Source organism: Triturus cristatus, chromosome 12 (assembly GCF_964204655.1).
Source record: "Triturus cristatus chromosome 12, aTriCri1.1, whole genome shotgun sequence".
Taxonomy (NCBI): Eukaryota; Metazoa; Chordata; class Amphibia; order Caudata; family Salamandridae; genus Triturus; species Triturus cristatus.
The window spans coordinates 156,069,119-156,086,253 of record NC_140595.1 but is presented as its reverse complement, the minus strand read 5'-3'; the positions used below and the strand labels follow the sequence as shown (position 1 = coordinate 156,086,253).

The following is a 17,135-nucleotide window of genomic DNA, read 5'->3' as shown; positions in this document are numbered from 1 at the left end:
TTGAAAATCAGTCAGAGCTGCATAATGCCAAGGGATAGATGAGAGATATGTAACAGTGGTCTGAGGATCAAAGAATTGCATGTGAGACATATTGTGGAGAATTGTGCAGACTTAGCAAAAGTATGACAGAAAGTTAGCAAAGCAAAAACCATACTTCTGTAACTTAAGCAGCTGGAGAAAATATGCCTTTAAATTTGTTTAGGAGAAGCTTGATGCATTTATGTAAATTCCCACGTACTATCATTCCAGCCAATTCCTATGTGATGCACATCAGTTTATTCAAAGAAGGAAGACATTGCAGTAGTATATTTCTGACATGGTTTGCTCGTAACTTAAAAGTGGGCGAAACATCAAGGTGTACACAGAGACGCATATAGTAGTGCCACCCAACCCCATCTTCCAAGACTTAGGCCATAGTGTGTCACTGCGCCTTTGTTGTTTTGTCAAAGTCTTCCATTTTAGATGATGATGATGATGAGGAACAGGGTATTACAACATTTCCAGATTTGTTAAAATGCGTTGTGTGGGTGATATTGAAGCTGTGTTGTCATTAGCATCTTCCCTGTTGTGAGTTGAATTTCCTCCTCTTCCTCCTCCTCCTCTACCTCCTCCTCCTCCTCTTCCTCCTCCTCCTCCTCTACCTCATCCTCCTCCTTCCTCTCCTCTACTTCCTCCTTCTCCACCTCCCTCTCCTCCTTCTCCACCTCTTCCTCCTTCTCCTCCTCCTCATCAGAGCTTTTTTGCACCTCCTTAGCATGCATTTGAGAGGGCTTGTCTCCATGCTTCTCCATCGCTTTTTCTTCCAGACAGAACTCTTTCTTTTCTCGCCCTTTTGAAGTGGAGGGCTGATCACTATGCGCACCGTTTTTCAGTTTTCTAGCCAGAGACTTTCGTCTTGAGGCATTCTTGAGGAAAATCTCCTTGATGTATGCTCTGAGGTTCAGATAAGTGTTCTTCATCTATAAAACATAAGTAACAATGGCTGAATCAGATCAGGAAGCGACAAATAAATTGACAAGAGACATCTCTTTCATGATGCAGTATTGGATTCATAAAGTAGTTTTACATCCCCACCACTTATAAACATGGTATGTGTAAAAATAAAAAAATGCATTCTGAAGACTTTGAATCAAATGTGAATATGACTAAGGAAAGCAGGTGAAGTCTGATACGCCTCCCTAGTTTTAAGGAACTTTTCAAGATAAGATGGCAGTTGTCGGGACATATACTATGCCGTATCCTACAGAGACAGCATGCAAGCCTTCCCTACTTATTCTCTAGTGGACAAGAGTCACCTGACGAAGACTTTCAAAAGGCAGAGCAAGTCAAGTGAATGGAAAGGCTCCAGAATCTGGCACACCCACTTAAATTAGCGATGTGTCATGGCTGGAGAGCCGCAAGAATGAGGAATTTTAGATGAATGGATCCCAATGACTTTTTAATATTTAAATATAAGTTTATTTTGGCATAAGTACTTAAAACCAATACAAATCAACACCACACTCTTAAATTGCATACATTTTACACACTTCTTGCGGAATTAATACATGACTGTCCATAATTCTCGTAAAACACAGAAAGACTTCCAAACCCACAATTTCTTCAAGAAAATGAACACTAGTTAAAAACATCATCTTCTAAAAAAAGAAATGCAGAAAAGAAAGTTTTAAATATTAATTTATGACAATCCATTTTATCAATGGTCTTTAAAAGCACCCGTACCCACAATTACATCGAAGAAGCGAATACTCACTAAAGCAACGATTGGAAGAAGGCGAGACATTGACCCACTTTTTTAAAAAGATGCTCTTAAAAATTTCCGATGCTTAGTTAAAGGAAGAGGGAAGTCAATTAGTGCATGAATATTAGTACATTTTCTTTTTAAAGTGCATATGCAATGTCCTTTGTTTTCCCTAATGTTTTCAGCCAAAATGTGGATAGTCTCCAAAGGATTAAGACTCATTCAAATATTTTAAATTTCTAAACAAAGTAAAGAATCCGGCAATAAATAGAGATGAGGGTAGATATCCAAACTACCCAGTGAGGACACTGTCATTTTGACTGAGGGTTTTTTAGATAAGTTCTCCTTATCTTTCTGCTAGGTCCTGGAAGCACCTTATATGCAGGAAGGTCCCCCAACTAGCAAGAACCTCTGCGGTAAAATGTGATCTTCGAGTTGTTGTACATTTCTCCTTAGGGCCCACCCACGCCCATTTTAGCTACCTCCATTGGGCTTCAATCCAACATACCTTTTTTTAACCTTTCAAGGCTATCTAACCGAATAGAATTGTCTAATTTTTTTTCCCAAAAACATATATTCATCTTATTTTCCAAAGAGATCAACTTTCCTTCATATTTAATACTCTTTATCATCGACCCTTTTGGGAGATTTAAAACTCTTTTTATACATATATTTTCCAATGGTTCTAAAATATCCCCTTTATCTATGAATAATATGTGAGACCCGTACAGTGCTAGAGCAGGGATGTTGTGCAATAATGGCCTTTAAAAGTGGTGTCAGTGACTGACCCCCATAAGTACTGATAAACTTTACCAGGGAGCTTGTCTGTAATAAGGCCCTATATCTTATAACCTGCAGATGTTCATTCGACTACACCTTGGCATTGAAGTACAACCCCAAATACTTACAGGTTGTAACTTCTTTTATTTTTTAATTATTACACCAACTGGGATTGGGTACTGTTTCTCCCAAAAATAGGACCTTTTCCTTAACTAAATGACTCCCCAGATGATTTATTGAACAGTATGCTGACAGTGCATCATGTTTCTTCTGGAGACCTCTTCAGGTATAATCTAAAATTATGAGATTGTCCACATATACCAAGTAGGGAATGTGAATTGCTCCCATTTTGTGGAGGAAATAATGTGTTTCATTCAGACATGTGGGGATCAGCTACAGAGAGACTACAACTATGGGGCTAACAAACCGCCTTAACAAAGGCCATTTTTAATTTTTATTCTTTTAGTTAGTCTACCCAACCAAAATATCTCCACCTTAATCCAATTTAAGGTTTGTAATGCCTGAATCAAAAACAGCCATTCCCTTGGGCATTTCCAAGTACGCAATTTATCCCACAGTCTTGCCCTATACACTGTATCAAAGGTTGTACGGATGTCCACAAAACAACATCACAATCTTGGATTTATTTCAATAGATTTTTTAGTTAAAATTCATAAGGCAAAACAGTGGTCCACTGCGGAGTGTCCTTTCCGAAAGCCGCCTTGTTCTATAGATAGGAGTTTTTTTTCTAAAACCCAATCTTCAAGCCTTTTGAGCAATATTTTAGAAAATATTTTTGCCGACAAATCCAAAAGACTGATTATCTTATAGTTTGCTATTATTCTGCCATCTCCTTTCATTAATACTGGTATTATCATGGAGTCCCTTCAGGTTTCTAAGATAATTTCCATTTCAGCTATCCACCTGAACAAATACTTCAGGTTTTCAGCCCACCAGTCAATATGTGGTTTTTTTTTATTTTACCAATCTTTTTATTAAACAATAACCGGTGAATTGTACAGTACAGTGGAGCCATGCAGTTAACACTTTGCACAATGTATGAATGGAAGGATATACAGACAGTACATATGAGAGGAACATCACGGCAAAATAGGGTCATCATGATCAACATTTTGAGGTGGTGCGCAGATCACTCCTCTAAAAGTGTTCCATGGGTTCCAAATAAGTGACCACTTCCAAGGGCACCCTCTTGCCAATATGTATTTTTAGTACAATTGCTGGGATGTCAGCAGGTCCTGCAGCCCTACTTAACTTAAACCCTGTTATTGCATCCTCGATCTGTTCTTTATCTCAAGAGTCTTTATATCAGCAATGTCTGCATATCTCTGATCCTTTACAAGGGGCAGAGCATACGTTTTGTTCACATGTAATGCCCAATCTTCTTCAGCAATCAAGTGGGTGAGGGACACAGCATGTGTATCAGCTATATTATTCACCAACCCTCACATTTTTTCTGATCCCCAGCCTGTACAGCTTCCATTTCACTCCATTTTTTTTTATCATGAAAGCTTTCTTTCCTATTTTTTATCAGGGGGTTATATTGCTTTTTCAACCGTCTTATTTTAGTCTCAGATCCTCTCCAATCGACGTGTCCTATGAAGAGACTGTACTTTCCTAACTCTTTTTGCAATTTTTACACTCTTCATCAAACCATCCTCCATTATGTTTGGTTACATAATAATTCTTAGAATTACCCCCTTGCCTTAAAAGGGTACAAAGGCATCTAAGTTCACGGTCCATTAAGGATGCAAACCACTCTAGTTTATTAGGGAAAGCACTAAAATTAGCATCAAGTATCAGGAATATTTTATTAGTTTGCTATCATGCCGATTAGGCAATACAAACAACACATCTCAAAAAAACATTAATAATAAAAACACGAAGTAATCATTTCAGAGAATTCATTAGATCAACACAAAAAGCCACTATTATTCGTATACAACTGGATTCCTCCGCTTCGGAAGATATTGGCCGGGGCGACAATCAGAAAAACATACACACATCCACATGTTAAAATAAATACAATGCAAATACCCATAAAACATGCTTAAAAGGATACAATATCAAGCTCTGGCCCTAGTTTGGGTATCCAACAACTTTTGCAGCACAACCCACCCCAGCCCCAACCATATAAAACCCCCAAAGATACTATATACTGGTCAATGATAGCAGCAGAGAAAATGGTGACTTGACAAAGCGGGTTAAACAATATGGCAAACTGTACATGAATGCAGTAAACTTCATGCTTAATACTTAAAAATAATACATTCATATAGGGGAGAACTGTCTACAGCCTTCAGATAATGCAACACCGACAAAGAAGTGCAACGCTACATAAGAGTACAAACTCTTCAGACAGAAAAGGAGCAATAAAAGCAAAGTAAAAAATAGCAACAGCCCCCTAATCAACACTATTGTGCAAATAGCAAGTAACATTTTCAAGAAAGGATGCAGAGAAGCTCGCTGGCTACAATCGACAGAAATGTTGCCAATGCCCAGCAGAGCGCCATATTATTAAGGGGCCAAATTATATTCATTAAGTCACTAATATGACGGACTTGTAGATTTTTAAAAATAGGCTATAGTAAGCCTTGTCTTATGTTAGTAAAAGAGGCACAAAAAACAATAGGATGCGAGAATGATAATACATTGAGGTTACAAAAAGGGCAAAAATCCCTGTCCCTCCAGGACCGGACTGGGAACCGAAACCGGCCCTGGCAAACTGCTTGGCCGGCCCCACTGGGAGGCTGAGGGGGTGCAGCCGAGCTGTTTGCAAGGGCCAGCTTCGGCCGATTTTGTTACAGCGGGGCAATATTGACCAGCCCCCAGTAACAAAAACGGCCCCCCAGGGGCCTAAAACCGGCCCCCACCCTGGCGGCCCACTGGGGAAAATGCCCGGTGCCCGCTACGGCCAGTCCGGCCCTGTGTCCCTCCCCTTCTGTTTGGACCAAACCCATTTAACGAAGGTGGGAATCTGGCCCAACCGAACCTTCAGAGCCCATCTCCTCACAGATCTACACTTGATGTCCCTCAAATAAGGTTGAATTGTACCACAATAATCAACTTCCACTAGGTGCTGCAAACTGCCTCTCTTACTCACATAAATTGAATCACTATAGAGTGAATGCTCCTTAATTAAGAATTTTAATGCTTGTTTCTGTTTATGTTCCGACATGTCTGAGGGAGAATACCAGGTAGGCAGATTCAGGGACGCTTCGACAAGTGTAGGATATTTACCCATTATCCCTTGGGTTTCCCTTGCGGATGAAGTAATATACACACTCAGGGAGCCTTCATGTTAGAGAAGCCCAACTTCTACTCAGCGCACTGCTCACTCAGTCTGAGGGTAACTCCAACTATTTTTCTAGGTGGTTATTTCTTTGATTTGTAAGCACTTAACATCTTTTTGTAACAGAACCTCATACCCGTAGAGTAACAGGGAGACTATTTTCGCATTACATGCCTCTCTCAGCACTTCTACTGACCTATGTCCCAAAGCTGAATCTAGTCTCTGGAGTGAGCCTGCAATGGCCTTGATTCCTGCAACGAGTCATGACCCAAGAAGTCGAGGCTATGGCTAAATACCACACTAAGGTATCTGTGTTCCTTAACCACCTTCATTTGGACACTACTCATTCACCATCTGCACCTCGGGTGAGTCTCACACCTTTTGAAAATAAAACATTACCTTTGTTTTAGCTGCATTAATCTATAAAGCATTCCCCTTACAATAATGAGAAAAGGCGTCCAATTGCCGCTGCAGGCCCCTCCGGCGTAATATCTAATAGCACAGTGTCATCTGCATAAAAGAACACAACTATGCATTCCATCCCCAATTTAGGAGGGAAGGCCCTGACCTTCCTTAAGCCCTCCATGGCATCCGCTATATAGATTGAGAACAGGAGCGGTGCCAACATGCACCCCTGTCTCAATCCATTGCGTGTACTGATCTTTTTGGACAGTGCCACATCCCCCCCCAAGTGCCACTTTAGTCCAGGAGCCCTTGTGCAATTGGACTACCAGCTTCAAGAGTCAAGGAGGACACTTCCATCTGGTCATCTTTTCCCATAAAATGGCTCTGTTTACGGTGTCAAACGCGGTAGATAAATCAATATAAGCTGCATACAGGGGATGTTTCCATGATAGAGCATAATCCTCCACCAGTAGCTTTAATATCACACAGCCATCTTTGGTTGAGTACCCTTTCTGGAAAACCATTTGGGTCAGGGGCAAAATTCTTGCTGCACTCACCCAATCTTCCAAAGTGCCTAACAGATGTCTCCCATTTCATACAGGGGTACTCTTATATTTCCTTTCCAAGTTTCTGGCAAATATTGGTCCACAATTATTCCTCCAAACAGTGGAGCCAAGGTCTGTGCCCAGAGGAGAGGATTGAGTTTAAAAATGTATCAGTGTGAATGCCGTCTGGTCCCTGCGCCCTGGAGCTTTTCAAGCCTTTGATTACCGCTTCAATATCATAAAGAGACGGGAGTGGGATGCTCTCAACAGGCCCCTTAACCTGCGGGCTTGCCTGTGGCATACCAGGGGCAACCCCAACACCTTCTTCAATTTTGTAGAGGTCAGAGATGTAACTAACCCAGGTTTCTTCGAATATTGACACTGCTGTAATATGTGTGACAAGCCCCAGTATACAGTTAGCGCCAGAAGCCCTTAAGGTTGCCAGTATGCAGGAAAGAGATAGCCTTAGTGTTGTAATTAACCACTTGGTACATCCCGGCCACCCCTACACTCTACTGTAATGATGCTACGTTCAGAATGTTGACGTGAAGGCAGCCTTGGAATGTTGACGAGGTTGCCTTCACTTTATGGTCCAGCCGGTAAGCTGAGGATGCAGTTGACTCATTACTTAAATAAAGGTTACTAGAAATAAGTATTGAAGTGTACACTTACTTCAGATGGCGACGAGGATGACCGGAGGTGTGACAGGGACGGCGCTGCATTCTCCCCTGTAGTATATTTCGGCTTGCTGGCATTGAAGGGAGTGAAGCAAGACTCCGCGGAGAAGAAGGAGCTTTCTTCACAGATTCTGCATATGGTGAGGACCGACCCCTGTCGAATGAGAGGAACAGAAGGGGTGTAGAGGCAGAGGAACTGTGTCATACCGGGTCAGTACAGCTGTGCATCGGCGAAAATATATCAGCGTGAAAACAGTTAATGAAAGGGTGGCTGAGGGGACTTATCAGCCCGAGACGTACGGAGTGGAACAAAGAGCAAGAACTACCAGAGTAAAGCATGAGTGCTGAGGTGAACGGTCAGCCGGAGGCTCTCGGAGCGGAACAAAGGGAAGGTACTGTCTAATTCTCAAATTGAGTTGCCACGGGGACTGTCGAGGGGGTGAGTGAAAATATACGGACACCCGGAAGGTCGCGCCCTTTGTGGAAATGTTGTAGAGGGCAACGCATTGCAGCAGAGTAGAAAAAAGAAAAAGAATAGGCGACCTGGCCTGATTGCGGAGGAAGTGCGAGTCCTAAAGGATATCTGCAACGGGGCTGAGGGACACTAAAGACAACGTAAAAGTATACCCCCCCCCCCCTCCTTTCGTGTTACTCCGGCGTGCAACTAGCAGCTTATAAGTGCAAGGCCGGCTAGGAGTTCGCCACGCGGCGGACGCCATATTGGTAACCTGCCTTTGAAGGACTCTGAGCTTGCAGGGACAAAGGGCGCTGTGGTGCAAGCAGCGGCGCGAAAATACATAAAGATCACAGGGCCAGCGCGCGAAGGACATCCCCTTCCTCACAGAAGGGGCTGCGGAATAGAGGCTGGAACAAGCACCGTACTTACGAGTGGTGAGGGAGATCGATCTCCTCAGTGGCAGGGTCTTCCTCTAAGACTCGGGTTTTTTTTTCCTCAGGCTTACGCAGGAAGAGCTCGTCAGAGGTTAACAAGTGGAATGGTGGGAAATACACCAAACAAAGAAAGAGGACTGTTCCAACGGAAAGCAAGGTTATAGAAGATTTAAGGAGGAGATTTCTGGTGTCATAAGGTTACAGCGGAGACTATTGGGGGGAAGTAAATGGTATTTACATGCATGGTGAGAGATATCTAAGGAAAAAAAAAAACATATAGAGTAATAGTCCTGCTGTCTTATAGGTAAAATTGGTTGCCTGCTGTGGTTTTCACTCTTTTAGTCACACCCATTCTACATTATGGCAGGTGCAGGGATGAGTCAGACGCCTCCATTCCTAAATGAGCTGGGAGAGCCAGAAATACCTTGGAAAAGATGGGAAGGTATTTTCAAGTCATATTTGATAGCTATAGGAGGTGGGAAATTTTCAAATCTAAGGAAGCAACACATTCTCTTGCATAATCTGGGGATACATGGAAGGAAAGTTTTTGAGGACATAACAGGTAGACAGGTGGATGATGAAGGAAGCGGAGAAGATGAAGGGGTGGATGTGTACGAATATACTTTAAGGAAATTAGAAGCTCACTTTAAAGTAAAAATAAATGTAGTGTTGGAAAGACACAAATTCTTTAAGAGAGTACAAAGGAAGGAAGAAAAAGTGTCGTCGTACATAGCAGTATTGAGAGGCACGGCAGCCACATGTGAGTTCGGGCCACTTACGGACTCTCTTATTAGAGACCAATTTGAGAGATGCACCAATGAGGAGAAGGTTCAGGAAGAACTACTGACTAGAAATCCAGACTTGGAGGAAGCCATTAGCATAGCTAAGGGGTTGGAACATACAGCACAGTGCATGAGAGAAATGAAAGTTTCGGAGGGAGCAAAAGAGAAAAATACAGGGAAGGACAATGTTAACGAGGAGGCAGTATGTAAAGTTGAGAATAGGAACAAAGAATACATGGGTAATAGAGGGGAAGGCCTGAAGTGTTTTAGGTGTGGTAACCACAATCACCTAGCTAACAATTGGCGTTGCCCAGCCCGCAATGTAGTTTGCAGAAAGTGCAATAGGAAAGGACATTTTTCAAAAGTATGCAACGTGAGTTCAAATAAACTTAAAGTCCATGTAGTGGAAATCAGAGAGAGAGATGAGGAAGAAGAGAAAAATTACATTTTTCAGGTTGAAGATGAAAATAGGGGTGAGCAGACACAGTATCCCACATGCGAAATAGGACTGAATGGGGAAAAGTTTAAGGTGTATGCTGACTCATGCTCCCCATTCACCCTCGTGGATAAAGACAGGTTCGAGGAGAAGTTTGCAAAACATAAGCTCATATTAGAAACAGCTGACATTGCTCCCATGGGATATAATAGGGTACCCATACCATTGGAGGGGATGATTAGAATGAGAATTTCGTTTAAGGACAGGCACACAGTAGGGAAAGTTTACGTTACAAAGGAGGGGTCAAGTTTATTGGGGTGGAAACACCAAAAGGAATTGGGAATAAAACTTGACCCTAAAAACCAGGAGCAGGTGTTGTTGATTGACCCTCCAGAGGTGGGATCAAATTTAGTGAAAGAATTTCCTGAAGTGTTCAGTGACAAGTTAGGGGTACTAAAAATTACATGCATAAAATTGAATTGAAGGAGGGAGCGATACCAGTGGTGCACAAAACACGGTCGATCCCTTTACTGATGAGGGAACCCCTGGGACTGGAATTGAGAAAGTTGGTGGAGCAAGGGGTCATACAGGAGGTCGAATGTGCGGCATGGTTGGCCCCCATTGTCATCACAAGTAAGGAGGGTGGAAAGAGCATCCGTCTATGTGTGGATCTCAGGACACTGAATGCCAACATTGTGGTGGACAGACACCCCTTGCCCAGGATACACGAGATGTTGAGCACACTGCAAGGGGCAAAGTTTTTCAGTGTTCTGGACCTCTCATCGGCCTACCACCAAATCAAACTTCATCCTGAATCACAACCATTAACGGCGTTCACCACCCCATTTGGTAACTACAAATTCTTAAGAATGCCTTTTGGGCTGGCATCAGCAGCATCGGCATTCCAAAGGGTGATGCAACATGTGTTGAAGGATTGTCCGAAATCAATGTGCTTTCAGGACGACATTCTAATTTATGGAGCAAATGAGAAGGAACATAATCTGAATGCTGAAAGAGTACTCAACAAACTAAAGGAAGTAGGGTTTACCACGAAGGAGAGCAAATGCAAAGTGGGTGTAACGGCGGTAGACTATCTAGGGCATACCATCTCCGAGGAGGGGATAAAACCAAAGATAGATCTAGTTGAAGCAGTTCGTAAAGCACCAACGCCATCAAGCAAAGAGGAAGTGCTATCGTTCTTGGGCCTAGCGGAATACATGGCCAAATTCATTAAGAACCTTGCAATGTTAGCAAATCCCCTAAGAGAGGTCTTAAGGAAGGACGTGCCATTTGTGTGGGAAAAAAGTCAGGAACAGGCCTTTGAAGACATAAAGGAAGCAATTGTGACTGCACCATACATAGGCAGCTTTGATGTTACGAAGGACACCATAATAACAACGGATGCAAGTGGCAAGGGCATAGGTGCCATGCTCTCACAAAGAAGGGGCAGTGAAGTCAAAGTGGTAGCGTTTGCATCAAGGTCGTTATCAGCGGCTGAGTCTAATTACTCTACAATAGAGAAGGAGGCATTGGCGGTGTATTGGGCAATTAGACATTTCAGCTTCTATGTGTGGAGTTTGCCATTTGAAGTGTGCACGGACCATAAGCCATTAATATTCTTGTTCGGCAACAAAGTCTTGAAGAACATGACCCCGCGAATTGCCAAATGGGTCCTAGGATTGCAGGGCTGCAACTTCAAGACAGTGTATGTCCCGGGCCAACAGAACAAGGTGGCAGACTTTTTATCAAGAGCACCAGTGGGAAGTCATGAGGAGGAGGTCAAGAGCAATGAAGGGGTTCTTGAGGTTAAACTCCCAGCAATGACAAAGAGTCAGTGGGACTATCACCTGGAACAGGATAGCATTCTCAACAAGGTAAAAGCTTGGGTAATCAAAGGATGGCCCATGAAATGCAAAACTCTACCAGAAGACATGCAACCGTACTGGAATGTACGAGATGATCTGTCCATAGTAGGGGGATACCTCCTCAAGTCAGGCAGGATAGTGCCGCCAGCTGGATTAAGAGGACAGATCATGGACCTCGCACATGAGGGGCACCTGGGAAGGAGCCTATGCAAGGCAAGACTGAGATCGGAGTATTGGTTCCCTGGGATGGATACGCTCATGGAAGACAAGGTGAAAGAGTGCCATGCATGTAGCGAAAGCGATAAAACTAGATGTATCAGGAGATCTCCGCTGAGTCCCGTGGAGGTCCCGTGAGCTCCATGGGACAAGTTGGGATTTGACATCACAGGCCCCATAAGGGCTAAGGGACCACAGCAATGGTACATCTTAGTGCTTATAGACTATTACTCAAACTGGGTCACACACAAGTTTGTGAGCAACATCAACACAAGATCGTTGATCGAATTTTTGAACGAAGTGTTTTCTAAGGAGGGCATTCCCTCCACCTTAATCACGGACAATGGTGTCCAATTGGTATCGGAAGAGATGAGGGAATACCTGAAGGACATGTCAATAACACACATACGCACCCCATTGTACTGCCCGAAAGCTAATGGGAAAGTGGAGAGGGCTAACCGTATGTTGAAAGAGTGCATACAACTAGCAGTGAGAGCGGGGAATCCCATTGAGGGGGCTCTGAGAGACATGCTTTGGGCCTACCACACCACGCCTAGCCTCTCCACAGGACATACGCCGTTTGAACTATTGAGGGGGAGAAAGGCTGGTTCAAAACTATCCCCTAACTGGATGATCCCCAAGGACCCAGTGGTGATTGATCGGGAGGAAATCAGTAAGAGAATTGACTCCAGACAAGAGAAGTATAAAGGGTGGTACGACAGAAAATGGGGGGAGCAGGAAAGATCTTTCAGAGAGGGACAAAAGGTGGTGATAAGGAAACCAATGAACCTAGGGGGCAAGGAGGAGAGGTACTATGAGCCGGGGAAAATAAGAGAGGTCAAAAGAAACGTGGTCATCATGGAGGATGGGAAAAAATGGAGCATGGACCGGGTGGTCAATGGTCCGAGGGAAACGGACCAGGCGGGAGATGGTAGGTATCTTGCCCAGAGTTCCCGAGCAGAAGGGGCACAAGGAGGCAGGGAACTTAGGGACCGCAATCCCCCAAGGTGGCACAAGGAATTTCAAATGGGTTAAGAAAAAACAATGTATAAGGTCTTGTTGTTGTTACCTTTATCCTGGTTGTTCTACGGGTGAGCCAAGGCCTTCTTTAAGAAGGGAGATGTGTTGTAATTAACCACTTGGTACATCCCGGCCACCCCTACACTCTACTGTAATGATGCTACGTTCAGAATGTTGACGTGAAGGCAGCCTTGGAATGATGACGAGGTTGCCTTCACTTTATGGTCCAGCCGGTAAGCTGAGGATGCAGTTGACTCATTACTTAAATAAAGGTAAAGGTTACTAGAAATAAGTATTGAAGTGTACACTTACTTCACTTAGTCCATGGGCTCTCTTTTACCTCCACTTAATTTGCCGAACTTCCTTCCTAAATGCTTTCCTATGTTGTCTGATCAGGCTCTCCCTATGTTCCCCGCCTGCTCTAAATGCCTCCCTTAAGTTCTTATTGAGCAAAACTTTAGCGTGTGACATTTCAGAGCTACAAATATCTGTTCTGATCCCGCCCCTTGCTAGGCCTGCGGCTACCCAATCCCTTATAAAAGAAATAACATTTTCAAAAGCCTATACTGTGTGGTGTAAAGGTGCAATAAGTTGCTCTGTAAGTAATCCCCTCAAGCCATTTATAACATGCCATTTTAATTTTGCTGGCCACCCAATTCTACGCACCCTTTGTTTACAATGCAGGGGCCCCGTGGTCAGGCCACCTCTCTCTTCTCTTAGTCCTCCTAAACAGTGTGAGGACAAGAGGCTTATGGTGATTACCCCTGAGGTCACCTACAAGAAGATCCTTCACCATACCAAAATGCTCAGAGGATATTTCACATAATCGATCAGGGATGTTACCCTTCCATTGTCAAATGTCGGCCGAGCTGGCTGATCTCCGGACACCTACCCTTTAGTATGGACATATTGCAGCTATCGAGTAGGGTCTACAAGTGTATGCCAGACCGATCCCCTCTCCCACTCCCCAAGACCTGAGAGCGAATATTTAATTCCATATCTTTATCCCTTTGAATGAAGTCCCTCATCAGCCTAGGAGAAATATTTTAATAAATATCGCCCATCACTTCTGGGGAGGAGACATGGCCCATATCCTAAACTGTGGCAGACAAAGACAGCCGGGGTGGCCGAACGGAACATTGCAAAATCATGGGGGGCAAGTAGTCCCCCGATTATCTTGGACGAGAAGAATGACCTAGATTGGTGTCAGCTGGTGGAACGTGAGGTTTACCAGAGCAGGGGCTGCCCCTGTAAGTATGAGAAAGTGTGGGGTGGCTGGGTCCACTACAGGGAATCCTGAGATAGGCAAAGGGCAGGGATAGTGGGAGGATGAGGGGACATTCGGCCTGACCTGTTTTTGGTAGAATATTGTACCAAAGGCACATGTAATGTATTAAAGTGGGGACTGATGGAAATGGATGTGGTTTCTTCCTACCAATAACTGACTCGCTATGTGTACCGTTCATGCTACATGCACTGTTGTGAACTGATGCAACTATTCAATAAAAAGATTAATTAAAAAAAATTGACCATTACAATGATGGGCACACAAGGAAAAAGCCCTTGTATCTGACCCAACAAAAGTGCCAATTCCTGGAATAGAATATTTTTGACCAATTTTAGGTGAGAAATATGTGTTAATGAGAATCCGGTCAAGGAATCCCTTGTAATCCCCTCTACTCTGATCAGGGCATCCCTTTTTATCCCCCCTACCTGTCATTACGGAGGGAAGCCCAGATACGGATGCAACTAAAAAGTTTGGAGAATGAATGGATAGGAAGACACCACAACATCATGCATAGCAGAAACCAGAAAGGCAAGGCCCCCAACAGGTCTCCCAAAATGCCCCTTAACGCTTTTAAATGGAAAACAATATAATCAGGCAACCCCCAGTCTTCAGTTTCACGGGTTTCTTGAATGGCTGCTATCGCCACTTAATTGACCTTGATGACCTGCAAGAGTGACGCCAACTTCTTTTTCACACCAGTTATGTTCCAGGACAAATGATTGACCTCAATGTCATTAGGATCTCTGAAAAAGGGGCTTTGAGAACTCCCTTTTTGTGTTGATGGTCCCCCGCTATCTAGTTCCAAGCATACTCATGCTTTTCAGATGACTCGACCCGGTTTGTGAAGATTTGTCTGCCCTCCACCGTTTTTACCACTAAGATCTTAACAAGGCCAACTTCCCCCTGGCCTCATACAAACAGGGGCGGAGGATCATTGTTGGAAGGGGGTGTGCCCCCACCTAATCCTGTGCCTCTTGATGGCCATTAACTGAGATGGCGGGAAAGCCTGTGGCGGGCAGGAGAAGAATAGATATTTCAAAACGGCTTCCGCAACCACCCTAGAGGAAAAGTGAACCCATACATAAGGCCAGGCCACATATGACTCCCAGGGTTTCGGTTTTACAACCAAGGAGATGTCCTTCATGAAATTGTTCGTCAGCTGAGAGATCGAGTACAGTAGAGATACAATACAAGATCTATTGAACAATCTTTCTGACACAGAGTCAGCAAAAATGTCTGCAAATTGTAGGGCCGGTGGTAGAAGGTGGGTCCCAAGGGCACTCTTTTTGGGGGACGGCACCTATTTTTTCTCATCAGACTTTGCCCTAAAGCAAGAGAGAGAAAACACACAGGATGGAAAAACAGATAAAAAGAAAGACAGAAAAACCATGTGAAAGGGTGAAAGCAGGGAAGTAAAAGAGCCCCCAAGAGTGAGATAAGGGGCAGGGAGTGTCTGGTGGTGCATTAAAGAGGCATTAGGTGAAGCAGCCTTGGTATTCCCCATGCCGACATTCAATGGCAATGGCTGCGGGCTTCCAAGCAAAACTTTGGGTCCTTATTCTTTTGCAAATTAAGCACTGCTTTTACTGACTATATACTTAGGAAACCACTACATTTTAGGAAAACAAAGGCACATATCCATGTTTCAGGGTCTCCTAAGTAACGCATGGCACTGTAATACAGAGCAGAGTGTACATGCTGCTAAACTACTATTTATCCCAAGGGCAGTTATGGCTGATGGGACATTTTTCTGATACTAGGGACAAGTCAGTCCAAGAAAACATGGATTAGTAAGAAATACATTCTCAAAAATTGATATAGTGTCACTGCTTCTTGGTTCAGTCAACTGCTTCTGAAAAACAGTGGTTTCAGTTCACGTGAGCGCACCTGAATTTAACTGCGACAAACAGCTCCTGTATAGTGAACAGCACAGAATGTGTATAGATCCACAGCACCATTTCAATACCAAGATTATTGGTCAAGAGATGGATATTTGGGGAAGACTCCGCTGAAGGGAGGGTCAATATGCCCTCAGTAGGATCCTATCAGGACTTGAGCGGTCCGGTCACATGAGAGGCCCATACAGGCTCGCGTTGACAATGTTGCAGGGGGAGAGCGACAAGGGTCAGTCTAATCCACCCGATCCGTTGCCCCTTGTTGGATTCTTTTTCAATGTTCCTGGTTGAATGACTGTCGTTGACATTATTAGCAGCATTTTAGGGAGCTGTGATATATGTGTGCTTCGATTTGTTCCAAAATTCAATAAAGAATTATTATAAAAAAGAAAGAGAGCGAGATCAGTACTTGTGCATGGAGACTGTCCCTTCTGGTTGGTGCCGCAATCATGGCCTGCCGCCACGCTTTACTCGGCTATTCATGTTTGCTTCTGTTACGGCTGCGAAATCTCCGCCTTCAAGAGTCTCCAATCACAAAGGTTCAAGTACCAGAGCAGAGAACATCCTCTTCTTGCCAGTGAGTAATTTCAGAGCAGAGCTACTCAGCAGGGGACAGCACTTTCCCCAGCATGTCAAGCCAGCCTGGACGGCCCCTTTTAGGCGGTACGCAGCACCGGAAGGAACTACGTTCTGCTGTGATGAGGACACTTATAAAATTAGTGATGGGTTTTGCCTTGGTGGCATCTCATCAACATTCATTTGCTACAACTCAGTCTCTGTGGGGTTCTTCGAGTACGCTGAAGATGAGCAGGTCGACAACCAGCAGCAGCCCGTCATCATCAATGTTCTTGGAGGTTCAGGCGGGAACCTTCTCATAGAGAAGCATGTGCCTCATGCCAGCCTTCATAGAGGCAGCTTTAGGGAAAGTCTTCTTCATACACACACCTGTGGCACCAGTCACTCTTTTACAACTCAAAGGAACTCACTCACCACTGCACACACCCTTCAGTTTTACCAGCATATCCTACACATGGCCACATCTTATTGTGTTAAATTAGCAATGGACGAGCATTTGGTTCAAAAAGCAAGAATCCAAAGGTCAGATTTTCAAAAAAGGTACGGAACACAGCGCAGCCCCCAACAAGGTTGTGCTGCATTGTGTGACAGGAAGGGCACAGAAAAGCGTAATTTCCACAGACATATGGCTCTCTCCTCCCTTTTCACTAGCGCTGGCGCTGATATCAGCCCCCGTGTGCCAGGCACACAGCTTAGTGCCATGGTGCT

General features: G+C 44.0%; 1 protein-coding gene across 2 annotated transcripts in view; it reads right to left on the bottom strand.

The window, feature by feature from the left end:
- Positions 1 to 259: 259 nt before the first annotated feature.
- Positions 260 to 17,135, bottom strand: part of POLR3GL (RNA polymerase III subunit GL) — a 549,275-nt gene continuing 532,399 nt past the window's right edge. The window contains exons 7-8 of one of the 2 annotated variants that reach the window (XM_085636711.1): positions 7,454 to 7,612; positions 260 to 959 (exon numbers count right to left, since the gene is read on the bottom strand). In XM_085636711.1, coding sequence (XP_085492837.1) covers positions 510 to 959; positions 7,454 to 7,612 — 609 coding nt within the window. In that variant the 3' untranslated portion in view covers positions 260 to 509. The remainder of the gene's footprint in view (positions 960 to 7,453; positions 7,613 to 17,135) is intronic. The other variant, XM_085636712.1, reaches the window with a different exon arrangement.